A 27,866-nucleotide genomic window follows, 5' to 3' on the forward strand; every position below is an offset into this window, starting at 1 on the left:
CAATTTATGGAACTCTAGATATTCAAATCTTGAGGTTCAAGAAGAGGATTTAAAAAAAAGAAATAATTACAAGGAAGTTAATAACACATTCATGTATTCCATGTATTTTTAATACATGAGTTGTTATTCCTGGTGAAGTGATGGCAAAATACAACTCAGCCTCTTCACTATCTGTTTTGTATGTTTATTTAATCTGAGCATTTACGTATTCTTTTATTTATGTAAGTTTAGTGATTTTTTTATTTTGCTAAAAAAAAAGCCATTGAAGCTTTACTTGTTTTATCCAAATACTTCATTGAACTGTTGCCATTTATACACTAGTTGTAGTCAAAGACAGGACATGCCATGGCTGTAGTGCAATGTTGCCTTCAAATGCTGGTCGTAAGCCGAATAGAAACATTCTGCTAATTAAAAAAGTATATAAAGTTTAATGCGAATGTACTTTTTTCTGCCTGCCTTTTTTTTTTTACAACAGTGGGATGACACTTCTTCATTTTCATACAATACACAATACTGCGACAAGTATAACTACATTACATTAACTCAAAAAACCTCATCATGGCCAAATTGTCCTGTTGTCCCTGAATGCAGCATTGATGTGGGAGAGTACGCATGAGGAGAAGGGGGGTGTGACGTCATGGCAAGGGTGCCCGGTCTCCAGTTTGGCGGAGGAGAAGTTTGTGTAGCTTCGACAAACTCTACACACCACAGGCGGGGGTAGCAAATAGAGCTAAGCAGAAACAGGACTGTTAATAACTTTTGGGGGGACTGTAATATCAACATGACATTATTTCCAATGTTATCTAAAGTGCCATTATAATTAATATTGTTGTTCTTGTTGTTTTTTTTTTTTTAAGTAGCGACCAGAGCGAAGTGGATTTATATCCTTGACGTTACAATTAACGGGTTTTATTACTGCGCTGTTGTTTCTCTCTGGTTGGGCGTTTGCTTCCCGTAATTAATGAATAGGTCCATATCGCTTTCAAGTGTCTCGTATCTGCCATCGGGCGGTCTCGCATGAACTGCGTAGAGGCAGCGAAGAGGGGGGGTCGGAGGCTCCGTCAGCAGAGCCGGGCTTCAGGATGAAGATGCCTCGGGGAGGACGCCTGTTTCTGGCGACGTGCCTCGGCTCGCTGTTCGTTCTCGTGCTGTACTTTCAGAGCATCACTAAACCAGGTAAGCCCACACATATATATTCCACTCACTGGGGAAACAGTGAGTGGGGTACTATTTAACGAACATTTTTTTTAAATGTATTTAGATACGGCAAATAAAACTGTGTTCGATATATTGTGTGGTTATCACAAGGAAGGAGAAAGCAGAGGGTCCGCACTTTATTGACGTTAGCTAAGCTAGCTCTTCTTCTCATTCGCTGTGGTGGAAAATATACGCTGGTGTAACGAGTGAAAGAAACTACAGATAATTAGGCACACACACTGGATTTAGGGTTTAGGGCAAGTGAATGACTAATTAATAGCGAGGAAAATACAAGTTATAAAGCTCTTCGTGCTTTTTGGTCTTGTGGTCTTGCTAGAGTCTGCATCCTTTGCAGTCAATTTTGCAAAACTGTGAAGTTTTAACGGTGGCATAATGAAGCGTGAATAAGCTCACATGGAAAAGGTGTAAGGGTTTGAAAGCCCTCTGCCTTTGGAGAGAGACCCCCCCCCCACGCACACACACACACACACGCACACACAATTATACATACATACATACACACACATATTCCTCCACCGTGACTCTACTCTCCTCCTTTTACCTCTACTCTCCTCTGCCTTTGTTTGCTGGGCAGCACAGAGAAAAAGGACTGCAGACATCCAGGGTGAGGAGTAGGGGGGTGAAAGAGATGTCCAGATGATGGATTTGTGCCTTGCCATGCATACTGAAGTGAAGCAGCACATGCGCTTAGAGAAGAGGAAGAACAAATATTTAAATTGGTTTGTCAAGGAGAGAAAAAGCAGCAGAGCACAGAAACCAGACAAATCAGCTGTAAGCGATATTTTTGTGCAAGAGGATTTTCCATCAGTCGGTGTGGGGATTTTTTGTTTTTGTTGAACAGTATCCAGGGTAACACTGCACGTATTAAGGAAATGGCAAAAGAAATAATCACATGCACCCCCTGAATATCAAAAAACACACACCTGAAACAAAAAACAAAAAAGCTTGAAATCACATTTTATGGCTTTCAGTAGCAGACACACAGACCACATGTTGCCAACTCCACAAGCAGCACACTAAAGCACTTTCATTGACCTCCCCCTTCCATCTACAGATTATATACCCTTACTGGTTGACCCATTGAGGCTTGGCTGCATTAGAACCCGCTAGTAGCAAATGAAAACCACATGAAAAGCAGGTTGCAGCCACAATAAAGAAGACTAATTAACTGGATGTCAGCAGAACATCTACTGAGCGTGAATTTAAAAACCGAGATCCAAGCGTTGTTTAATTTACCTTTTTCTGAAATGAAACAGGGCACAATCTTTAGCATCTTTAGATACTTTTCAGCCTACTCCCTTTAGATATTCATAAGGTATTGCATTTTTCCATAGTTCAGATCTGTGGTTCGATCCAGAACTCGTTCCATAAGCCCTGGTGTCACGAAGGATTTTGTGATGAGTAACCTTAAAGAACTGTTTTTCCTGCAGATGCTTAAGTAGAGAAAAAAATGGATTTAAGACCTGAAAACGTGATGATTAACACAAATGTTGCAGACAGTTAATGGGATTTCCATTGTGGCTTTGGTACAGTTACACTGACCATAAAGTCGTGTGTCATGGTGTCCTGGATCATCCCCGTGATTTCTGACAGATCAGTTAATAGTTTTATCTTTGTGCTGGTTTCCATTTCAGTTCCTTGTCTGTGTATAGTTGTTTTTTTGTTTCAGTATGTGCTTGGTCTCCCTTTCAGTGTACAGCGTATGCCTGTTAAAAATGAAGGTTAGTTCCCTATAGGGATTTTCCACTGGTACCTTCTCGGCTTGACATAAAGCAGCTCAACTCAACATTTTCCATTACTATCAAGTACCACCTAATGTGTGTGTGTGTACCACCTAATGTGTGTGTGTGTTGTTGTTATAGCAACATGGTCAAAATACCAGTGATGTCATTTGTATGTGACACGAATGCCAAAACAATGGAGGACGTCGAGGTGAAGGTACCTGCTGCTCATTGGTGGCGTTTTGTCAGACTTTGATTTTTGTGAAGGACATGCCCTCATCATCACTGACTTTAATCATTGATTGAGACTAGCTAATCAGTGGCACGCATTCTGTTGATGCCACATTTTCATATCTGCTCAGATCACTTGGATCCCCAGTTGAGCACTACTAACAAAGTGCCTGTTACCAGGTACTACCAGCTCATGGAGAATGCTTAAAAGTTGAGTCGCGTCGAGTTAAGCTGACCTCAGCCAACCCTTCTTTCCTTAGTCCCCCCCCCCCCCCCACCTTGTTACCTTGAATAAGTTTACCTGTGCCTTACTGTCCTTCTCAGTTGTGTAGGTGTTTAGTCTGCGTTAGGTTATCATTGTACTTCTTCTTTTTAAGTTTCTCTACTTGTGAATGTAGAGTTTTTTTGACAACGTCACGGTTACAAAAATCTGGACTTCAGATGTGTAGCAGCGGGTTGGGAAACAGCTTAAATATGTTAGCAGCTTTGCCCCGTAGTTAATTTGCCATGTTTCAAAGTTGTTCTGTTTTGTGACTTACATATGTGACTTATGTATCGAAGAACAGATTTATTGGGAGTTCAACTGTGTGAAAATGTTGGATAATTGAGGTAAGACAGCAGAAGAAACACAAACAATTGTAAACAGCTAACAGAAAGCTAACTGAGTTTATCTGTACTGAAGCACAAAGTAACATACACCCAGTACTAGGGTTTAAAAGAATCAGTACTCATGTATTAATAGTAATTTGATACTAAAATGAATATTCAATTACGATATTAAATTGCAACCACTGCAGGCAGACTTGCACATGGCTTCTTTTTTCATTAACAGCTGAAGTAATTAACGTTCATGTACTGCAGGGGGAATTTAGAGAGGTAAAGCTTCCATTTTAGCAGGTTAAGCAAGCTTAACCTGGCCACACGTTAACATTAGCAGTTTATTAGCAATTACCTGTTAGCCACATTAGCCATCTGTTATCATTAAAGTAGGGGCTAGCAGTGTGTGAGTCGCAGATAGGATATTGAGCAGTGGCAGATACACTGGCCAGCCACTTGGCTGTTTGGGAGCAATAGAGTTCTGAGTGTGGAGAACTAATCCGAGCAAATAAAGAGTGAAATTGAGAATAGAGCAGTAGAATCGGATGGTTTCAGGTTTGAAGAGCAGAGCTGAGGATGTAAAGAGCTGAAAACTGAGGTTGAGCAGTGTGAACGCTGGATGCCGGGAGATGTGGACAAAATGATAAACTTTAACTCTTCTGTTTTTACAATAATTTCTTTGAATTTATTTATTATTTTGTTCAAGTTCAAGTTCAAGGTTCTTTATTTGTCACATGCATAGTTATACAAGTATAACACACAGTGAAATGTAGCCTGACACGCTCCTCGACATGTGCAAAAATTGGGGGGGGGGTGTAGAGGAAGAACATTATATATATATATATATACATACATATAGTATATACACTGGGTGAATGTGCAGTAGTAGCAGCAAGCAGGTGAATTCTGTACATTAATATGAATAGACATCTGACTATTTTACAGGATAGACAATATAAACATATTTAAAGTTAAAGGAATTGAAATGTACATTGTGCCTTGGTTTAGTGTCTGGAAGAGAGTCCTGTCTCAGTCAATTATAGATGATGTGAGCGGGCGGGTGTGTGTGTTTAGGGCACGGATGGCTTGGGGATAGAAGCTCCTCTTGAGTCTCTCTGTCCTTGCCCGGAAGATGCGGAACCTTCTACCAGATTGCAGAAGTTGGAACAGTTTGTTGCCAGGATGGGACGGGTCCTTCAGTATCTGCGCTGCTCTAGTCCGGCATCTCCTGGTGTAGGTGTCCTGAAGAGGGGGGAGAGCAATCCTGCAGCAGCGTTCTGCTGTACGGATCACTCTCTGGAGAGCTTTTTGGTCCTTCACACAGCTGTTCCCAAACCACGATGTCATGTTCTGTGTGAGGATGCTCTCCACAGCGCCTGTATAGAAAATCCTGAGGATCTTTGGAGAGACCCTGAACTTCCTCAGTTGTCGTAGGTGATACAGGCGCTGCCTAGCCTTTTTGGTCTGGACCTGAATGTGGGCAGCCCATGTCAGGTCTGAGGAGATGTGGACACCAAGATACTTGAAGGACTGCACCCTCTCCACTGGAGCTCCATTGATGATGATGGGCTTGTAGTCTCTGTGCTGACCCCTTCTGAAGTCCACCACCAGCTCCTTGGTCTTGCTGACGTTCAGCTGGAGGTGGTTGTCCTGGCACCACGATGCCAGATTCTTCACTTCATCCATGTAGGCCGCCTCATCGTTGTTGGAGATGGCACCCAACACCACTGTGTCGTCAGCAAACTTCACAATGGTGTTGGAGCCATGGGTGGCCACACAGTCTGAAGTGTAGAGGGAGTAGAGCAGTGGCGAGAGGACACATCCCTGAGGTGCTCCTGTGTTGATGGTGATGCTGTTGGAGAAGCACCTGCCCACCCTCACCACCTGAGTTCTGCCAGTGAGGAAGTCCAACACCCATGCACACAGACGGCTGTTAAGTCCCAGATCCCTCAGCTTTGTGAACAGTCTGCAGGGCACTATTGTGTTAAACGCTGAACTGTAATCAATTGTAGCCAGCTATGACGTCAATTTTAAAATGCAGGTAGTGAGCGGTTCAGCCTTTTACAGTATGCGCTATGTTTTATTTATTTATTTTTTAAAGCTTCTTCATTTTAACATTACTAATTCCATAATTAATCAAAGGTTCATTTGTAACTTGTCTATAATGCTCTTCTTCTCCAGTCAAAAAACCTATTTAGATGTGTTAATACATTTTACACTAGTGGTAGGCGGATCGATCCAAATATCGATTTTATAGACACCAAGTCGTCATCGGTATCGGATCGTTACTAGCCTGGTGAGATTGATTCTTTAAGTTCTGCTCTTATTTGCAATGCTGTGCTTTCGGCAAAGACGAAACAGCCTGGTCGCCGGACTCGCCGCTCCTGTGTCAGCGCAGGAGCGGCTGTGAGGAACCTTGGGGTCACTTTTATTAAAGTATTTGGGGTATTTGCTACAGCTGTGTAAAATACAATGCAGGTGCTTTTCTTTGTCCAGGTTTTATTTGTTTGATGTTTGAAAGTTCCTGAAAAGATGCAGTTTGTCTGGCTGTTTGACATGTAACATTCTGAAATGGTAGCTGCTGTGTGATACCTTGGAATGAATTCTTTTGCAGAAATAAATCAATAAATCACCAATAATAGAGCAAAAGTGGGATGTCAGTCAGGAAACAAACCACACAACCAACAAGGAGCTTCTGTATTTAGCCTCACTAATTTTGCGTTTTCCCTTCGTTTTTGGAGCAGCTGATAACAGCACAGCTCTGAAAACACTTGCAGGCATGCGTTTTAACGTGAGACAATATGCCATTGATTATTATATAGATTATAGTTTTTAGTTGTAATGGTATATGATAACGATAATGGTATATGATTATAGACTTTCAACTTGTTTTCAGCTGGTTCTAAACAAAATTCTGGACCATAGCCACAGGAAATGCATTTACACACCAGGAGCATTTAACACACATTTTGACGAGATACTTAGTCTTAGATATTCTTTCTTGTATTTGACATCTGGATGTCCCCATCTGATTGTGATATCAGTGACAACAATGTGATCGGCTAGTAGAGCAGGGCGATATCACCAAAAATATTTATCACGATATACATTTGAAAATTTGCGATGACGATATAACTGACGATATAATTGACACTAGACAAAATACTTTACAATCCACAACTTTATTAGTACAAAAAAACCCCATCAATGTATTTTCACTTAAACAAGCAGCTGTTTTTTATGTGCATTAAAGTTATATAAAAATGTAACAGTGCAAATGTAAATTCCTTGCAGACAGTTTAACCAAAAGGCATTTCCAGTGGAAACTGGCCGACATATCCTCAGCATAACCATGTTTAATATCCACAAAACTTAAAAAGAGGTTATACACACACAATACGGTAATATTATGTTGAAGCACAGTACGTATCACTCCGCGAGGCTCCTGCCTATGATAGCCGTAATGCTCCAACAATCCATCAAGCGGTGCGGCTTCGTAGCTTAGCAAAGTCGTACTAAAACATTTGACAGATTTTGAGCACCGTGTACCACATAAAATCGGATTATAAGGGGCACTGTCGATTTTCAGAAAAATCAAAGGATTGATTTTAAGTGTGCCGTATTTTCCAAAAAACACGGTAATAACGACGGCCCGCTAGCATGGTCTACCAAAAATAGTGCTTTGTCGTGTATCTGACGGACGAAAGCTAAACCAGTTCCACACCACTGAAGTTGCAGCATTTTTACAAACCAATTCTGGTTCATCCGTTTCATTCAACGATCCACTTTCGCTCTTCTCATTCTCTGTCGCCGCCATGCTTTTTCCACCATGTGCGTATGAAAACAAAGGTACTGCGCATGCATGTTTTACCCATATTCTATCGCAATATTTAATTTTCTTATTGTTGCCCAACATTATTCACCGGTATTACCGTGAACGGTATGATATGGCCCAGCCCCATCGGCTAGTGACAAGATGATCGGATGGAGCACAGCGGCACCCATCAGCAGCGGCGTGCCTAAATTAGCTGGGGAGTTGTCTTAGCCTGTAGGAAGCTAACAGCAAAGTTTCATTTTGGAGGAATTTCTCCCTGACTTGATCACCAGGTTCTGTTTGCTGAAGTGTTTAATTTAACCAAAAACTGAGATCAAATGAGTTCTGATAATGATGCTTGATCTTGATGGTCTCACTATTCTTATGTTGTTTGTTTGCAGGTTTTTAGTTTGCTTACATAACCTGTTGCCACCAACTTAACTAACATTGTTTCACTACATCTGTCTCTGTGAGGTCCCCTCCACATGTGGCATGTGTGAGAGGAGAGGTGAAATGAGGTGTACTCAGAACAAAGAAAAAAAACAAGATGAAAAAAGAAAATGAAAGTAAAAGGCAGCCAGTCTAACAGAGTTGCGAAAAGACTATTTGTAATATATTTGTTGTTGTCCTTTTGTCATTTATTATCTTATTAATAAATTCAAGTTCCAGAAATTGATGCTGTCGGATTTATTTGCTTTTCTAGTTTTATTAAATTAGGAAATTAATTTTTAAGTCGAGTCTGATGCTGCCTTACACACAAAAGACTGATTCATTTATCACAGCAAAAGGCAGATACATTTGTTACCTTAAGCCAAGGTTATCATATCAAACCAAAGCTGGATCTGGATGGTGCCCTAATAAAACCAAGACTTACAAGTGACAGACTTCCTTGTGGGAGTAACCAGGTCTTAGCTGCAGTGGAAATCACTTCCAATAATAGTGTGACTGTTGGTGAAGGATTGGGTAATCAGTGTCAAACAGTGTGGACAGTTGTGTGTGGTTGGTGTTACTTCACTGTGGTGTTTTCGTCACATTAACAGCCTTTTGAATTCTGTAACACTTTGCCATCCCAGTACAAAAATAATACTTGATCTCTACAGCTGCATACAAGATTATTGTCAGGTCTGAGCGATATGGATAAAAGTCATCTTTTTTTTTTTGTCATTTCAGTCAGTACTATACATTTGTATCATGATGAAGATTGAATCACTAAAATCACTACATCTGACAAACCTGAAGCTTCATTTTTGACTCCTAAGTGGGATTAGGAAAATATAAGGTGAATCTTGGTTTAAATATTTTCTATCAGAAGCTGAACATGATAAATGTACTATAACACTGGACAAGAAAATGTAAATAAATACCATGGGTACGTATAATGAACTAAAATCTAAATTCTGGCAAATTCTGGCAAAAACTTAAATTATTACAAAAACTGCCTGTGAACTGCTGTCAAACTGTTTTAAATTGTTGGGAAATAATCCCACAAATTAAAAAACATTGATAATTTTCTGCAGTATCCTCAGGACAATTTCCATAAGGTGAACATAAACCAAAGTGACATATTTGCTGAATTCTCCATGGGAGAATCTACTAGAGATGGCACGATACCACTTTTTTATGTCCGATACCGATACCGATATCATAAATTTGGATATCTGCCGATACCGATATGAATCCGATATAGTGTTTTTTAATCAACAAAACTGTTTTTTAAAATATCTTGCTGCATTTTGCAAGTCTGCAAGTTCATACTCAAGTTTAAAACAACAACTACACTAAAGCTATTCTGTTATACCTGTATACAAAAAAAATATTTCATAGTTCAGCAATACTGATCAATCTAATAAACTTAGACCTACACCATCCTCCCTATTCTGGTATTTTAAAGAGTACTTAGCGTAAATATTAAGCAACCTAACTAATAGGGTTCCAACTCCCAGCAACAACAAAAATAAATAAATAAAAAATAGGGAACCACCCCTCACGCTCCACCTCATGATGCTTAATCAACGTAATCAACCTTAATTTGATGCAGTGTGAAAAAAAATGCACAGAAATCAATTATTTTTCAAGAAATATTAAATAGATTCAACATCTTTCTTCAACAAAATTGCAGACTGCACAGATGGTACCTTCCCAAAGGAAAATGTACTATAGCTTACTAGGATATATATATTAGACTTAATAGTCACTATATACAGTAATTGACTTCTATTCGTTTTACATCAAATTAAAACTTTGGGTGTCAGATAATTATTTATTAAAAGCTAGACATTTTAAATGAGAATAAGAAAGAAAAGTATGTCTTTGTGCCCCCTTTTCCCAGTTAATGCCCTATCGGCCCCCCTGGCTAAACTTTGCTAGATCCGCCCCTGCACAGTTACCAGCCGTCAGCTACGTAGAAAAAGATCCTGGTGTAGAAAGTAATATTAAATAAATTGTAACAACAGCTTATCAAGCTTAAACGTGCTGCTGTTGTTCAGCCACTGGTTTGCTCTTTCTGGCGCAAAGTGGACCAAAAACAAACAAGAGAGACTCACGACAGAAAAGCCGATCAGCTGATCATTAGCAGTTTCACGATTGAAGTAGCAGCCGGAGAGCGAGAGGCAGTCGCTCGTTAAGCTTAACGTGGGAATGCTTTACAAACATTCAGAGATGGACTTACACACTTGCTTTACTTCTCTCGGGATAACTTTGTCGGAGATGAAATGCCAGGTTGCTAGCGAAGCTCCAAATGCTATCCAGAGCACCGACAGGTCCCGCATTCCACAGCTGCTCTATCACGTGATGCATACTGCTCCGACGTTCTGAGGCGAGTTACGGCGTGTTGCAAGTTTTGTGAGGTGCTTTCGTGATATTTAATGGATCGGATTACATTTTTTATTTTTCTCCGATATCCGATCCAGTAATTTAGGTCAGTATCGGACCGATACCGATACGTAATATCGGATCGGTCCATCTCTAGAATCTACTGAGGGCTCATGAAAGGCAGTATAGTCTCATTGAAGTGGGCGGTGACACTCATGCATGGGTCAGTTGTGTGACTTGTACATTATCTAAACACTCAAAGTCCTCATCAGGTTCCTTTTGATCCCCTGGGGTGTAATGTTCGATAACACTATGGCTAGAGTTTTCGTTCACATTCTCAGTTGTCATTTTGTCTTTTGTCTCGCTCACACTCCTGATGAACCAGTATGCAGCAGCCCAAACATTAGCACATTTGCTGCTGCCGACTGCTCCTCCAGTGCTCTGTCTTGTGTTTGTAAACCCAAAGACTTATTTCCAACTCTGTTCCAACCACATGACTCAAGAAAGTACAGTACAGTAGTCCCAGCAGCGACAGGAAGCATGGTGCATATAATTGTTGTGGTTCTATTGTCTGACTTCCTAAAACAACACCCTCGGTTGGGAGTTTAAGAAAGTAACACAAAGTCCTGTCCAGAGTGGTCTTATGAACTCATTTGCCCAAGTCATGTCATGTGTTACGCCATTAAATGCTCACTTAGTTAGGAATTTGACTGAAATGAGATTGTGATGTATATTACAAGAGGCTTAGTGTTGATGTTATGACTGACCCTTTGACATCAATGAATATATTGTGTGTCTAATTCTTGATCAGCAGTGAACTATGGTCAGGCAGTTTAGATTGACAACATACAGTGTCCATGCAGCCACTGCAGGGGGATGCTTGGACAACCAGGTGATTAATGTGAAGGGACACAAAATTTAATATGATATAATTTTTAAAGAAAATAAGCAATATTTAAGATACTTACTCTAGATTGCATTGGGTTGGCCTCTAGTAAAACTGTTAGGAACCTTGGGGTCACTTTTAGAAACATCCTCTCTCAGAGTGATGCTTGTTCCTACATTCATTACTTTGCTATTGTTATCAGGTTGGTCTAAAAGTTTCTGAAAAAGCCTTCAGTTGATCCAGAATGGAGCAGTGAGAGTACAGACAGGGAGTAGAAAGAGATCATATATCTCATATTTCTTCTCTTCATTGACTCCCTGTTGAATCCAGAATTGAATTTGAATTACTTGTGCTAACATACACGGTCTGGAATATCACTCAGTGAGCAATCTCACCAAGATCTGTTAGGCAGAGGAAGTCTATATTCATCATTCCACTTTAAAGTGTGAACAGTAAATTGGTTTGATTGGTTCCAGAAGCAACATTACCATTCCCACTTACATTTTACTGTTAGCTCTCCCCCAAAAGTCAAACAAAAAGATTTGTGACACTGTTGAAATTTCCCTGACGTAACCTGTTTCCACCCGGTCTTTTTGATCAAACACATCACTGTTTGTACAAGAATAGAATTGAATCTTTTGCCACTCGTTCTTCTTTCATGTGGCTGCTCTGACCCAGCTGAGCTGCCTCAGTATCACTATGCGAGTGTCCTTTGAGCATCTAAACATGTGTGTTGTCAAACCAGGAGCACATGTGTCACCTTTAAAAGTGCTTTGAACTGCTTCTGTGGCTGCGCTAATTTAAAAGGTTTTGTGCTCTTTCAGTTTGACACAGGAAACCATTTTCTTTCATCAGCATAAAATTTACAGTTTGGTCCAATTAAAAGATGCAAAGCATCATTTTGTGTGGCCAAGTCAGTCGTCCTGCCATAGTTAATATAGGGTTTTGATTTTTTGTCATGGGATTTGCTAGAATCATCATTTCTGAACATGAATATTTTCTCCGCTCACGGTGCTGTTTGCTCTGTGTTCACCCTCGCCGGTTTTATTCCACTTCATTTGCTGGACAGCTGTATGCAACTTTGCCTGCTGTAGGGTGGTAAAGCCTCTGTATCTGTGTTCCCTAGCTATGGGAAACAATAGCAAACTGTCTGCTCAACAGTGATGTGCCCGTGGCATCTGAACAATATGAGCTGTTCTGATTTACGTTTTAAGTCTGGAGTGGACTGTTATAGCTGCCACCACACACAGGAAACTGAATTCACCGAATGCGAAAAAGCAAACTGTCAGCCATGACTGACAGAGTTTTGAAGGCTGTTTTGACAGCCATCATTGATGCCAAATCCTCTCTGGGTCTTGTGACAGTGATGGATTCCACATCAAAGCTCTAAACAGCATCATCAGGGCCCACTCTGTCATCTCACCCATGCACAGACTGTGGGGATTGTTTTTCACCTAAACATATTGTAGACAACCACTGTAAACCTTTGTCATTAAACACATATACAGACACAATCTTTGCATATCTATTCATACATGTAGCTTAATCAAATAAACTAAGTACACTCTTCATTTGCATGTGTGCACACCGCCACTTATCACTAGCCACTGACACTGATAACAGTGCAGCTGCTGTGACGCAACAAGTGATGTCTTTAAGGTCTCCAACAGAGCCAACAGCTCATTAGAGAGCACATCACACCATGTGCTACACCTGTTGGCAGTTTGTGCTGTGTTAGTATTGTAATGTAAAAGGTGTTAATATGGTTAATAAGGCTAGTGTCTTAAGTACATAAAGATGAAGTTATTTATAGTCAGCTTAAACTGCATTGGTGCCATGTTTTTAGCTTTTTAGCGCTGATGTGTTTGTAACATTTAGATCTGTGTAAGAGACCGGAGTGCACTGGTCACATTGCAGAGGTTCACACAGGATTGGATTCTGTTTGTGGCAGCAGTGCGTGTACCCAAACCTTAAATTATGTTTTTTATGAACTGTTCGAGTTCATAAAAAACACAATGTCATCTTAGCGTCTGAACATTTTCTCAACAGTTGCATCAGGAGACAGAAAATTAGTTCAAACTGGAGCTGTACTGAAGTATGCCTGACTTTATCTGACATGTTTTACACAACTGTGCTACTCTGTAATTATGAATCAGACGTGTTCAGCTTCTTCTTGTGTAAGAATACTGACAAAGCCGAGCTGACGGTTGCTGGAGTTGGATGTCGAACGATGTGAGGTTTCACTGAAATTACTGGAACGTAAAAAAGACTTTTGAATGAACCGTGCTGAAACGCAGATGGGCAGAGGTGTAGAAACAATAAAGGCAGATGCATCGACAGACTGTTAGCTGCAGTGATGTCTCAGATAGATCAGTTCATTACATGCTACATGTTGTTTCAGAGAAGATAAATTTCAAGCGAACCTCAAGTCTGACATCAGATTTTTCAGGTTTTTCAGGTGAAAAAGGATGTGATGACTTACAGGAACTGGTTAGTCAGTGCATCTGCTGAATGTTTGTAAGAGGTGTGCAAGTAAAAGTAAGAAGAATAAGAGTAAAATGGAAAGCGGCTGCCAGCTCGCTAGTGTCACTTAGTGTAAAACTACCAGATCTAGTTTGTGTAATCACCAACATCTGCAGTCTGTAGCACATGAATGTTGTGACACCGTGAATCGGACTCTGCCTGGTGACACGTTAGTCTTGATAATGCTGTAGTCTTTCCTGCCTTTGTCAGCTGCTGGTGAGCCAGACTTTTATTTACTTCACTTAAAATACATTACATTTCCTCTTTCTTACAGCTCATGGAAACTAATAAAGATAGGCCTTCTTTTGAAGTGCAATTAAGCTGAATTATACACCCATGCAGTACAAGTGATGCAGCATAATTTTCTGTGCCTTGTATGCATTATGATCATAGAGGTGAAGAGGTTTCCAAAAGAGGAAGCAGCTTCTTTGCCAGTAAAGCAGGGTTGTGATTTGCCTTTGTAGAGTGGGGACAAAACTGCCATTATTCCAAGTCCCACAAGGGCTTTTTGCATGTAATGAGACTGGGGCCTCTTCTGCTCCTCTTCAGCTATGGGTATGTTGTCACTTCCTGATATGAGAGGAAGTGGTGGTTTTCTGGTGGAGTGTGATAGAACACTCTACACACACATACACATAAAAAAAGAAAAAAAGAAACTAAGCTTCACAATGATCAGAGCATAGTAACCACAGATGTATTCGTGGTCATGTGATGTATTATAAAATATCAAAAAAGTTGGCCTGATAGAGGAATTCGTGATTGAACAATTTAGAGCGGACCGTATACACCCATATTTAGAAGTTATGCAAGTAAAGTGTGTGTCATGTTGACTACAAACTTGACTTAGATATTGCAACTGTGCTTATCAGCTGCAAACCACAAAAACAAACTAATGTATTGAGGGAAATGATATTTTTTGGCTGCACAGATAGCAGTGACCGGGGTTTATCTGTTCACATCAATTTGGCAGTCAGTGAATATTAAGAGTCTGTCTTAATAATAGAAAAAGAATAAAGAAACAAATGCGTCCTTGGCACAAAGAGGAAATAAATAACAGCCCGAGTCCTGTGTTTGACAGGCTGGTGAATAGATTTCTGGGATCCACAATGATTTATACAACATGTCACGATTATCCATCGAGTAGCTCTTTAAACATTACACACTGACTGACTGACTCACAGCCTGTAGTCCAGCTAAAAGTTTTATAATTTGATATTCAAATATCTGACATTTCCAGTTCTGCCATGATAGTGATACCTTGACTGTGGATATCTGCTAAGTGTGTTTTTCTGAGTAGATATGTGAGCAGTGATCTAATACTAGTGTTAAACTATAATAGCTATGCTCCTTGCTCTGAGACCAGTAATCATTCAGGTGTGTGTAAGGCAGCGTCAGAGTCCACTGAATGTTGATTGCCTAGCATTTTTAAATAAATACAAAATTATTATAAAAAGGTGATCTAAAAAAGGTGATATAAAAGGTCATGTGTGTTTTATTAAAATAATAAAACACATATTAACATTATTTAACTGAGTTATTTGCTGTTGTCTCACTTCAGCACAGTGTGAAGTGGGTTTTTAGTTTCCACATCCACGAGTCCACTTGGGCTTGTGTGACATAAATTTCATCATCAGACAGTGACTGTGTCTGTGTCAGCAACAGAGTGTAGGCTTGAGAGTGCCTATTGCATACTACTGCCATTTATGGCCATGCTAGTTTCCCCTTTCCCTGCTTTCAGTCTCACTGAGTGCATCTCCTCAGACACTTGTGTCTGAGGAGATGCACTCAGTGAGACTGAGTGCATCTCAGTCTGATGATCCAGTTGTTGACATTGGATTGTGGCCTATATTTGCCATTTCCTGAGCTTTCCTCGTGACTTTGGCATGGATAGAAAACCCAAACATTTCATGTCCATGTAGCGTTTATGCTCAAAACAGACAGTAAACTATTAACAAACCCTCCACAAGTGTCTCTTGACCTACTTTCCAGCTTCCTGAGGAAGTGTCCTGGGTTTGCTGAAGGCTTATCTCCTTAATAATCGTGGACCTGTGCTGTAGACTGAGGGCTCACATGCCTTATGTATTTTAATTATAAATCTCTCGAAGTTGCTGTCTTATTTTAAAGCCTTAGTGTTTCACATCTACAGGATGCCACTTTGCAGTTAGTGTGACTTTTAGCCTGAGTGCTGACAAAAAACATCTTTACTGGTTTAGACAAAATCATATCAGAAATGACATGTTCTTTCTTTTGGCCTGGTGTGGATTTTCGTTATGTATCCAGTGAGTCCAGGAAGACTTGATGTCTATCTGTGCGTGTTGCTGATGATGTGGCACAGATTACCCAGAGGAAGTGGAGGATTTTGATGGTTCATGTGAGCTCACGCAGAGAGGCTGTGCCCCAGGCAGAGGTTGTGTCTCCACAGCCTCTGCCTGCCTTGAGCTGAGATACGCCGTCTTCTTGTTGTGTGAGTGCACATTACACATTTGCTCTGTCACCATTTGTTCTCCTTTTTGTGTTTGCTTCTTCCTCAAAATGGAAGGAAGCAGTTATGATTTACAGCTTCGTGTCAATCTGGAACATGTGACAGTGTTTTTGTCAGACCAGAATGCACAGCTGATGGGTTTTTAAACATTTCAGAACAGCAGGGGTTCAATTTTATTTGTTTGATGTAGTTCAGTAGAAAAGAAGAGACACAGTAGGAGGGAAATGGCCTCCGTCTCCATCTGGATTCCATACTTACAGCCTAGCCATTCACCTTGCTGGTTAATATTCTTTCCATATGATGGTATGGAGACACCCCTCCCCCCAAAATGCTAAACTGCATAAAGCACACTTTCCACATCTACTTACCTCTGTCTTACTCTGGCGTTGTGCCTGATATAAAGCAGCCCTCTGCATCATTTAGCCATATGTGCAAAACAAATTTCTGTTCTCACTTTAGTGCCATTAGCTGCAGACCTAAACACTAACACTGTGTTTGCAGGGAGGGGGGGTGGAGGGTGGCATAGAGGAATGGAAGAAGAAGACAGATGTGTTTACAGAGGCTGAAGAAGGAGGAAGGGCATAAGTATCTAGACTCTCGCAGATCGTCCAGGTCAGCCTAACACCATTCGCGTCCACAGCTAACTGTTGTGTGTGTTTGTGAGCAGGTAAAGGTCTTCTTAAAGCAAAGAGAGGCTAAAAGAGATGTGTTAATAATGTAGGTGTTGGAGTTTTATAGAATCTACAGTATAAATGAATGGTGGGAGATCACATCATGACTGAACGGGACCAGCAGATGGGTGGAAAGTTGGCTCTGTCCGTAACTCCATTTGGACATCTTTACAGCGAAATTTAAACTTGTGCAAATATATGAGATGCTGTTTCTCATTAGTCACCTACATGCAGACTGAATTTTGAAAAAATAACAGTGAAGTGGTTACACTTAAATCAGTGGTTGTGGATATATGACACACCATGCAGCAGACTTGCTGCAGAACAACTCTGATCCATCAGAATGAATGCAGGACCTCTGGAGGTGTCCTGTGGTGCAGAGCGGGTCCTGTGGGTTATGGGGCAGGACCTTCATGGATTGGGTTTGTTCCAGTGCATTTATCAGAGCGGTGTATGGTGAGTTTGGAGTTTATAATCAAAGGCTTTGGCATTTTTTCTAGGCTTCATTGCTTATTTGGACAATTTTTGTTGCGTGGTGGAGCTAGGGGAGACCACAGCCTTGGGGAGTGTTAAGCAACATTAATGCACTTTTCAGTACTCATAGCCGTTAATGCTTTGAAGCGCTCACTGCTTTGTCCTCCTTTGTGACTCTGCAGAGGCAGAAATGAACGTCCTCCATTAAAATTCAGTCAGGAAATACTTTACTCAGATCACCCAAACGAGAGCTTTCACAGGTTGTTTCCACATACACTTCTACACAGTCATTCTTTGTTTTGCACCCAAATGAGTTTCCCCAATGCTGAATATTATTTAGTGCAGGTTTAAGGCACCACTGAATTACTGTCACTTTTCAGACCTGGGAGCAGAGACACTCTGGAGTATGTGATCAGCGAGATGATCAGTTTTGTCCACTTCACGTCTCAGAGGTTTCAGTGTCCATTTTAGTAAAACATGTTTGTTGTTTAAAAGCAGAAGCTGGTTTGAAGGCTGTCACCAGACCAGGGAAAAGCAGGACAAGTCCGCTGCAGACACTTTATAATGGAGACCAGGTGAGAACAATGGCACATATTGTCCCACCACACACACAATCGCACACACATAGTGTGACTTGAGGGCTACAGCTAGTAGGTAGCAAGTTTCACTTTCACTGTACAGACTGTACCAACTGCAACATCTAAAGCTCAGTACTTAACACACTGTAGTATTAAACATAATGCAAAATGAACACTTAGGCTCAGGCTTCCAGTCTCTGACGAGATGCTGCATTTAGTTAAATCACTTTAAATTTGTATCAAGCTGCTTATTAACATTCAAACATTCAAAAATCCTTGAAGGAATTAAACTCTGTACTGACAGCTGGCCTTCAGCAGTTTTTAAAAGGCTTTTGTTGAAAGTTGTTTGTGCCTCTCTTTCTCTCTCTGCATCGTCCTCATCACAAGCAGCTGGAGCTGTTGGCAGCTCACAAGTCCCTCCAAGGCCGCAGGGAGCTGCTGGAGCAGGCATGTCTGAGCCACACGAGGAAGCGCCGCGTGCTCTCGCCCGAGGATCTCAAACACCTCATTGTTGACGACATGCATGGCCTTATTTACTGCTATGTACCCAAGGTTGGTAAGCACGTACAGATGAAATGAAAGAGGTTTGAGAGAATGTGAGTGGATTGGATGATGATAGAGGGAGACAGGTGCATGTTTTTATTTCACAGGTGTTTCCTTTTCTGACTTGCAGGTAGCCTGCACTAACTGGAAGCGTGTCCTCATGGTCCTCACCAGCGACGGCCGCTACACCGACCCCCTCGCCATCCCCGCTAATGAGGCCCACGTCGCAGGTAACCTCCGCACGCTTTCGGAGTTCTCGGTCGCGGAGATCAACCAGCGCCTTCGCAGCTACCTCAAGTTCATCTTTGTGCGGGAGCCCTTTGAGCGGCTGGTGTCAGCCTACAGAAACAAATTCACGCGCAGGTACAACACTGCCTTCCACAAACGCTACGGAACTAAAATCATCCGCCGGCACAGGCCCAACGCCAAGCCGGAAGCCCTCGAGAAAGGAGATGATGTGACTTTCCCTGAGTTTGTCCAGTATCTTGTGGACCCTCGGACGCAACGGGAGGAACCTTTCAACGAGCACTGGGAGCGGGTGCACTCCCTCTGCCACCCCTGCCTGATCCACTACGACGTGGTGGGGAAATACGAGACTCTGGAGCCCGATGCTCAGGCCGTGCTCAGATTGGCCGGAGTGGAGGGGATGCTTCAATTTCCAACGTCCGGCAAGACGACCAGGACAGACGGCCACATGGCGGGGCGTTACTTTAAGCACATCAGTCCTTTCTTTCAGAAAAAACTGTTCAATCTGTATCGCATGGACTTCATGCTCTTCAACTACTCCACACCAGAGTATCTCAGGACTTGATGAGCATCACTTGTCCTTTCAGGCACTTTTGTGTCGCTCCCTGCCTCGGAGTGGTCCACCACAAGCAGAGACTTGACACTGGGACTCTCCAAGGAAAACAGTTAACGGCTGTGGAGAGTGACTGGATTTTCTGGTTTCAGTAAGTGAAACTAAAAACTGCCTAAGAAGACAGATGGTGTGTGTGCTGTGATCTACTGAGTGAGGATGGAGTTTGTCTTTAGCACAGCAGACTGCAGGTGACACATCATCTCTTTACAAACAGATCCTTTTTGTGTTTGTTGCAATTTCTTGCCAAAGTTTTGCTTCATCAAAATTAGCAAGCCTTGCTTTGACTTTAGTTTGAGTGTTGTAGAGCTGGTGAAATGTGCCTCATCAGCATTTTTCTGCAGCTCTCGCTACAGATTTCTTTTCTTTGTTTTTGCATCTTCTGAGAGGTAGTGAGCCAGAAATGAAACTTGAGAAGAGCAGGTTCTCTTCTCACAGGTAAATGTGCTGACTGTGAAACTGAGCACAGTGTTGCCGTCTCTTAGGAAGGCTTTTATTTATGTCAGTATTTATTGTTTTGGAGAGCAAGGATGTCGGGCTCATTTTTTTTTCCCAGAGGAAATGATTTTCTTTTCTTAAAGAACAAAAAGCTTTTCCCTTTCAGAGTCAATATCTTTTTGCCATGTCAGCTTTTGCACATTAACCGATGCTATACCAGGAAACCGTCAGAGCGTACCACATCAGCCTCCTGCTTTAAAACTGCACAAATCTCGCAGCTCTCGTTCACACCGGCTCCCACAGATCCCAGAGTGATTTCCAGTCGTAGACGCTCCCTCATTCCAGTAAAAGTGTGTTGCCGTCCCTCATCTATCATGTGCCTGTATTTAGCTCTGAGCAGGTAGGCTGAACAAACAACCACATAGCTGTGGTCAGGGCTGCGTCCAGCCCAGGACTAGCCCTGGTCAGAGCTCCCCTTGTTGGGCTGTAGGCAAGCACACCAAGGTTTAATCCAACTACGGTCACCGAACAGGCCTCGTTCAGTAAATATGATCAATACACTGTTTGACCTTCATTAACTCTTTGAAGACAAAATATGCATTTAAGATGGACTTGAAATATTTGCCAAAGATAAAAATAACTTGTTTAAAATTCATATTACCTCAGATATTTCCTTGCAAGCACTATAAGTGAGAGACAGTTTGTATACCCATACATATCTTTTTATATCCCAGCGTCCACTTAAATTATAGGAAGATTAGATTATGCTTTAAAAATAACTCCCAAAGGCATTTCAAGGTGCCTTTAACCAACAATAATTGGGCACAAGATAAGAGATTTGGATCTCTCTTAGACGAATAAACTGAAATCAAACCAAACAGTGCTTTGATTCCTTACAATAATCTGAATATCTCAGTGCTACAGTTTATCAAGATTAAGAGCTGGGATTACTTAGTCTTTGTAGATATTTGAGACATGATCTCAAAACAACAGATGCGAACGTTTCCATAAAAAACACACCCACAGTTTGCTCAGTGTACACTGAAGCTTTGGCTGTTTATTCTTATCTGCACATCCTTCTGTTTCTTTTATAAAGTATGTTTAATTTAGTCAGACACGTGCCAACCTTTATTATTTTCCTGTAATTACGCTTTGAAAAGTGCAATATTAGTACGTGTTAAAAGTTGTCTTTATTCAAGCCTTAATTTTGTGCCATATTTTATTTTTCTATTCCAGCCATGGATTACAGGGTGTTCCTTTCCAATGCTTTCCTGCATAGCAGTTTGTAATTTAAGTCGTAATTTGTAAGAAGCTGCAACTTGGCAAAACCTGATTACACACTTTATTTTTTTTCTTCTGTTTTATGATCTACTGCACAAAATGTATGTTTCACCTTTTAATTTAGAATCTGCTAAGTTTTCATCTCAGATGCCCTGACGCTGCTGTGTGGGACACAGCTAGCCAAAGAAAACCATTTTCTGTAGAAATGTTCTTTGAGTCAGATCTTTGTCATGGTGAGTCATTGTGAAACGGCAAACAGAGCACAATCTGAAAGAATCTCTCATGCACTTGTGACACCAAGCTGTGAATCTGATAACTGAAGTGCACTTGCTGATGTGATAGTGAATGACTGGTTACCTTGAAGTTTTAAAAAAAATATAAACCCACAATGACAGCGCTGTGTGTGTCTGCTTTATTATTATGACAGTTGTCCTATAGTTGAACGCCATTTGAACACAGCTGTGCAGAAACTATATTTTGTGTGGTTTTTTTGCAACTCGTGCAAAAATCACTGTTCGTGCATTCTTTACACTTTCAGCAGTAGGAATAGTAAAACTGCCCCAAACTTTAAAAACCATACACATGCTGGAGTAGCAGGACTTTTTTTTTTTCTTATTTGTATGATAATGCCACAGACAATCGGAAATTAGTCTGTTAGTTTTTTATTAAAATAGAACTGTTCATAGCCACAAAGTCACATTAACACTCACCAACAATTTTGCTTTAATCTCCAGACACATAAGACAGCACAGTGTAGGTATGGAAGCTTGAAGAACTGAACACAGCAAGATTAGAAAATAAAGGCGCTTTAAAAAGGCCCTAACGTCATAACGTGGCAGTGTCAACACTGAAGTACAGTACAAGCTCTGACAAAGGTAAAGGAAAAGACAAAGAACTGTTGCAACATTTAAATACAGATTGTTTTGGTTTTTTTAACATTGAGATGCTTGTAGACGAGATTTTAGTTACAACATGGTTGACATTTTTGCTTTCAAGGCAACTTCAGACTACTAATAAAACACAGTGCAAGTTTGCAGTCAGATGTTTTTGTTCCAGTTGCACTCCATACTGTCCAATAGGGCTGGATGATACACTAAAAAAGAAATGAATAAAATACAGGTTTGCTTTCTTGCAAAAAGCTAGATGCAAAGACTGACCACTCTCAATTAAAAGCCATTTAGCAGTGAGCTAAGTTGAGCTAATAGCTAGCAGGTATATTATATTAGCAGTTAATGTTCGTTTTCATTGTTTATAACTTGTAGATTTTTAGGCCTCACTCACACAAGCCTAGAGACTAGTGGACAACCCTGTCTTCCCAGTTTCACTACCACCTGTCGAATAGTTTTTAAAAGTCAGCATCTTCTGGACAATTTGCTGAAGACCGCAGCAATCTGCTCGTGACTAAAGCAATTTCAAGGAGGTTTTTGGTGCAGTACCATATATCTTTCTGCAATCATTTTCATGCTAGTGACTGCACACAATACAGAGAAACCAGTTGCCAGTCGAATGCACGCTGCCCTGGTCTCTAGGCCCGTATGAAATGAGCTGAGCAAGCAACCTCACAGTGACTTCTCACAGCAATTCACAACTGATCAGAGAATACATGTTTGGTTGTTGCCAGATGGTTGCAGACTGTGTGACTAGGTCCTTAGGTTATGTTAGTGCTAAGATAAATAGTTATCACTCTAAAGTTTAAAGCAAACAAGTATTTAGCTATCTTTAACAATTAGCTAAACTGCTACCATTGCTTCACTTTAAAGGTTTAGCTGTAATTAGCAGGTGCTAGCTTACCTAAGCCAGTTAAACTTATTCTATACCTTACACATATAGCTCTATTGAGCTATACATATAAGTATAGCTCAATAGGGAGCTATACAAGCATAAAGTTATGCTAGTTTTAAGGTACAGAGTGTTTCACTATTTAAAATTCATATTACGGTGATTGCCTTTGACATAGATAAATAGTTATTTTTTTCCATTTTACAGTTTAAGCATTTAACTGGGATAAAAGGCAGCACTGTGAACAAGTTATCGCCATCACTAGAACTTGGGTCCATGTTTATAAAATTACCAAATTAAATGCTCAAGTAATGTTCCCATGTTTTTATCTGTGATTGTTCTCTTTAAACCATTTGGTGTAGTGGTCTGCAGGTATGCGAGACTCCACTTTGGATCAGAGCATTTTGTAGTTACAGGGTGACCCTCAAGTGAGGCCCAATGCAAATACCCTCTAATTTGTTATAACCTGGCAGACATCACGCCACCTACGGTAGACTACAAGAACATCATTTTATATGTCGTCCATGTGAACATGAATGAAGCGGGGGGACTACTACAACAACTCTGGCTTTACCAGCAACATCCATTTATTGGCCTTCTTATCCAAATATTTTACTCTTTTACATTTTTAGAAATGGCAGTTGAAAATAATAATTTATTAAAACACTAAACTTTTCCTTTTAACAGTTTTAAATTAAATGTGCGTCTAATTTGGATCACTGTCAAAAATTCAAACAGCAGACAATCCACAGTCAAACAAACATAATAGTCTAAAGAACTAATTTCCTAAAACTGTCATATTAACCTTAATCGTTATGCGAATGACAAATTTTAAATTATATCATCCAGCCCCTTCACCCACACTGGTTACGACTCACTTGTGTGCTGGTACAACACAATCTTAGCTGTGGTCTAAAATCTCACAGTATCACAGTTAATACACTAATCTCAGATGACTAACCTGGAATTCAAGTAGTACACGTCTATTGTTCTTATGCACCTAGTGCTTAACAGTGTTACAATAAAAGCTTTTAGCAAAGACCTATTAACACTGCAGTACCTCACATAAATGTTCACTGAGAAGACAGGTTGTTGACAGAAACACATTTATGTCTGAGGTTTACTCGAAAAGTGCATGCACGTGAAAAATGAGAAACTCTCCTTGTGTTTAATGAGTGCATGTACACACACATTCGTGTTTCAGTGTTATTTTGAAACATCATGTAAACTCAAACAGAAAGACAAGGACATAGTTTGGGCCAGTCTGATTTAGTCACCCAAATGCTGTCATGAACTTTTACCGATTCTATCTTTTATGTTTTATTGAACATTTGAATGTGCAAAGTCTGAATATAAAGCAGCTTAAACATGAATTTAACTGTTACGTGAATTAAAAAAGGGCACAGTGAACACAGGCAGAATGTGACACCAGATGCAAATTATACCAGCGTGGATTAAACGTGTCCACAAGAGTGGGATATTTCTGAACTCTGCTATTTTGGGGTTTTAAGACAAGACAAAGAAAATCAAGGATATCAAGACAGACTATGACCAAGAACTGGGGTTAAAGGTAAGTTTTGGATTTGGTCAAGAGCTGAGCTAAAACCTTAAAGTCCAATATGTGCAAAGACTTTCCATAACAGACAAAATAAGTATGCACTCACTGCTGTAATGATGAGGTCTTCTGGTTCTGAAAAAAATCACTATGAATAGTAAGGCTTTGTTGACCCTCCATTAAAGGGATGTAATATCAAGTAGTGAGAGAATTCCAGAGGCAGCTGTCTGGTTTTTTTAAAATCATCAAGTGGCAGCACAAAGTTCACAACTATCAAAATATTGCAGAACGCTTTCTGAACATTGAGATCGTGACGCACAAGGTGAGAGGTGCACACACATTTTCACACTTCAGTGTTTAGAAACACATTTTTAACAATTTCTAGTATGATGTGAAATCTGAACAACAATCTCCTTTCTCGTAATCATTAGCTTATTGACCTAATGTGCACGCTAATGATACTGTACATTTATCTAGTGAATGTCCAACAAGAAGCTCTACATAATCTGAACATTAGATATTCAGGAGAGCGCTGTGCATCGTGGACAAGAGAAAAAAAGGATTTACAGATGTCAAACATTTAACAGTTATTATTTCTGTCCGTCCATCTGTCTCAGTATCTCAACATTATAAATCTGCACAAAGACTGGTGTCTATTTTGATTGTTAGAATCCTTATAAAGTACATTCTGTGGATTATGATAGAGATAAGAAGATTATCATGAGAACATTCCCCATTATTTTATATTCCAGTTAGTGCAGCAGTCCCCAACCTTTTTGGTGCCACGGACCCGTTTAGTGTCAGACAAGGTTTTCACGGATCGGCCTTTAAGGTGTCGCGGATAAATACAACAAAATAAAATAATATGACCAAGACAAAAACCGTGGTATTTTGTAAGTATAATAATAAACGCGAATTCACTGTGTAATTGTGTAACTTTATTAGCAGCATCCTTCTGAAATGGGCCAACAACATTGAGAGTAACATCCTCTTCTCTGCCCCTTAATGCTCTCTGGTCGCTATGGTAACGCATAAATATTTCTTTGAAAATAAGTCTCACAATTAAAACATGGGAAAAGACCCAGGGACACTGAGTTAACGATACATTTCACACCTGAGCCTCAACTCACGTGGCCCGTACCGAACGATTCCAGTCGGTGGCCCGGGGGTTGGGGACTGCTGAGTTAGTGTATGACATATGTCATTTATACGGTGACATATATCATCTTCTCCATCCTCCAAAATCAATGCATAGTGCAGTGCACCCAAAGACGGGCTGCTTTAAGTCTGTTCTATCCCTTAGATTTAAAAAGACAAAACAAAACCTTGCTGTCATGCCACTATGATAAGTTGCTACATATTCCACGCAGGGTAACCACATAAGGACCAAGAAACAGAGGAATCATAGTCAACATTAATTCAAAATGAAGGACATCATTTTGGCTAGGCAAAAAAAAAAAAAAGATTGATTGGTTGCTAGGCTTAAAGTGGATGTGTCCAAGCAGAATAACCTATCCAGATGAATGGATGTAAATGGGTGGATGTCACCAGTGCTGTACCTCCCATCAGTGTAAAGGTTTGAATTGTGACAAATACGGATTTCTCAGGCGCAGTGGGAAAGATCCAAAAATGCTTTATTGTCCAATCAAAAGCATTTTTGTTAATGTAACAAAAATCGGGTTCAATACGATGGTGGCAGGCTAAGAGTTCAGTTCTTAATGGAAAAAAAAATCAGTTTATAGACCCAGGCTTTGAACCACTGACACGCAGCGGAAACAGAGAGCCAGGAAACCAGTGCCGAGCAGGTCTCCCAGGGCAGTCAGGTACGGGATGGAGAAGTTGTCAGGGTCCAGACTCCGTCTCCACATCAAACGGACAATTAGGTCAGCAACATAAAGGAGGATAGCCACCTGAAGAGAGAAGACAACTGGGCTGTGAGTGTCAAAATGAGTACTTGTAAAGTTAGCTTCTTTTCTAACTATTAGCTGCCAGTAATGGACAAATAATCTAATGATATACATGATTTAAACAGCTAAAAGGAAAAGATGGGCGGTTGAAAGTATGGCTAAAGGAATGAAGTTGGTGAATGTAATGGCCCAACTGTCGAAACTGAAAGACCTGTTGTAACAGTATAGTAATATTTAGCAACTGAAAATAAAATGATGGGGAATTTGAATAGTTTTCTAAAGGTTGTCTGTGAAGGTTCTCAGTCATCCAGGTCAGTCTAAGGAGCTTGGAAAGAAAAGCTTCTTGAAGAATTTAAAGAAGTCCAGAGGCTTTTCTTAGACTTTTCTAAAGGTTAAGGGAAAGTTGTAAAAATGGCTAATAGTTAAAGTATGGTTAAATCTGTCCCTAAAACAATGGTTGAAATGAGGAAATGTCAGCGAATAGTAAAGCAAATGATTTAAATAGTAACTGTAACATTATTAAGATTAAGAGAATAAACAATGGTTCAAGTATTAAATGTTAGCTCAAGCTGTTGGACAAAAAAAAATGGTTTGAGGTAATTAAATGAGATTTTTAACTGCACATCATCAACTGCTGGAACAGAAAGTAACTGAATAATCAGTTAGTGATCCAGTTGCCTAGGTGGTCCTCTAAACCATTTACTATCAAGTTATATGCCAATCAGTGCTTCCCTGGAACTTGTGAAAAGTGTATCCCAGGTCCTGATCACTTCCCATCACTAACGCTTATGTCATGCGTAGTTCCTTTTAGTTGCCCAATGTCATTCTCCATCTGTGGTCTCTGTTTGGCGCTTTGCTTCTAGTTCAGATGCAGCTTACAGTTTTTTCTGATTGCTTAAGCACATTTTTTGTAACTATTGGCTAATTTTGCAAAACTCTTCACACAAATAAGAAAACCTGTCACCCAATAATCAAAACATTGTAGTTCTCTTGCAAAAGCAAACACAGCTAGATTAACTCTTCACACCTTCGTAAAAATGGTGTTTCCATATCAAACAGTACACACAAGCCATCATCTACTAAGCACACAATGCGCCAACTGCACACTGATGGTATGAATACAAAACACATCTGGCTTTTGCTTTCTCTGTGCACAAGGTAGGCTATGTCAGTTTGAGCTCATACTTCTGTCATAGATCCATAAGCATAGAGGGATCCAAACTTCAAGTACTGGTGTTTATTCAAACACATCAAAACAAACACAAGTGTTTATTTCCAAGTATAGGATTATTTGCAATCACCATAATGACTATATGGGTTACTTGGTCTGCAGTGAACATGCTTCCTCTGCCCCCAGCATCTGGTCATCTAGCAATTCTGTAAAGTAACAATTTCAGTATTTTTACATCAATGGTGTTGGTGTGTTTCTCACTGGCATATGGCAGTGCTACAAATCTTTGTGCAAAGTGATTCTCATTTCAAGATGTCCTTATGGTACTTG

At 40.4% G+C, this 27,866-nt stretch overlaps 2 protein-coding genes across 5 annotated transcripts in view; one reads left to right on the plus strand and one right to left on the minus strand.

The window, feature by feature from the left end:
- Positions 1–906: 906 nt before the first annotated feature.
- Positions 907–19,648, plus strand: LOC146610712 (carbohydrate sulfotransferase 11-like). Its single transcript, XM_085344617.1, has 4 exons — positions 907–1,176; positions 17,927–18,003; positions 18,394–18,558; positions 18,680–19,648. Exons 1-4 carry the CDS (start codon positions 1,083–1,085, stop codon positions 19,358–19,360), a joined length of 1,017 nt encoding a protein of 338 aa, XP_085200743.1. The 5' UTR covers positions 907–1,082; the 3' UTR covers positions 19,361–19,648.
- Positions 19,649–21,779: 2,131 nt separating this feature from the next.
- LOC146610713 (solute carrier family 41 member 3-like) overlaps positions 21,780–27,866 on the minus strand; it is a 44,150-nt gene continuing 38,063 nt past the window's right edge. For all 4 annotated transcript variants that reach the window (XM_085344137.1, XM_085344135.1, XM_085344136.1 and 1 more), the window contains one exon: positions 21,780–26,368. In XM_085344137.1, coding sequence (XP_085200263.1) covers positions 26,195–26,368 — 174 coding nt within the window. In that variant the 3' untranslated portion in view covers positions 21,780–26,194. The remainder of the gene's footprint in view (positions 26,369–27,866) is intronic.

This window comes from Diplotaxodon limnothrissa, linkage group LG20, assembly GCF_057381915.1.
Source record: "Diplotaxodon limnothrissa isolate DT_005_m linkage group LG20, D_limnothrissa_male_GT1.1, whole genome shotgun sequence".
NCBI classification, from domain to species: domain Eukaryota; kingdom Metazoa; phylum Chordata; class Actinopteri; order Cichliformes; family Cichlidae; genus Diplotaxodon; species Diplotaxodon limnothrissa.

What these genes read in the sequence shown, in the direction of transcription:
- LOC146610712 (XM_085344617.1), top strand. Translation starts at nt 1,083, where the DNA reads ATGAAGATGCCTCGGGGAGGACGCCTGTTTCTGGCGACGTGCCTCGGC. An exon ending in TCAGAGCATCACTAAACCAG is followed by an intron (nt 1,177 to 17,926) that starts GTAAGCCCACAC and finishes GTTTAAAAGCAG; the next exon opens with AAGCTGGTTTGAAGGCTGTC. An exon ending in TTTACTGCTATGTACCCAAG is followed by an intron (nt 18,559 to 18,679) that starts GTTGGTAAGCAC and finishes TCTGACTTGCAG; the next exon opens with GTAGCCTGCACTAACTGGAA.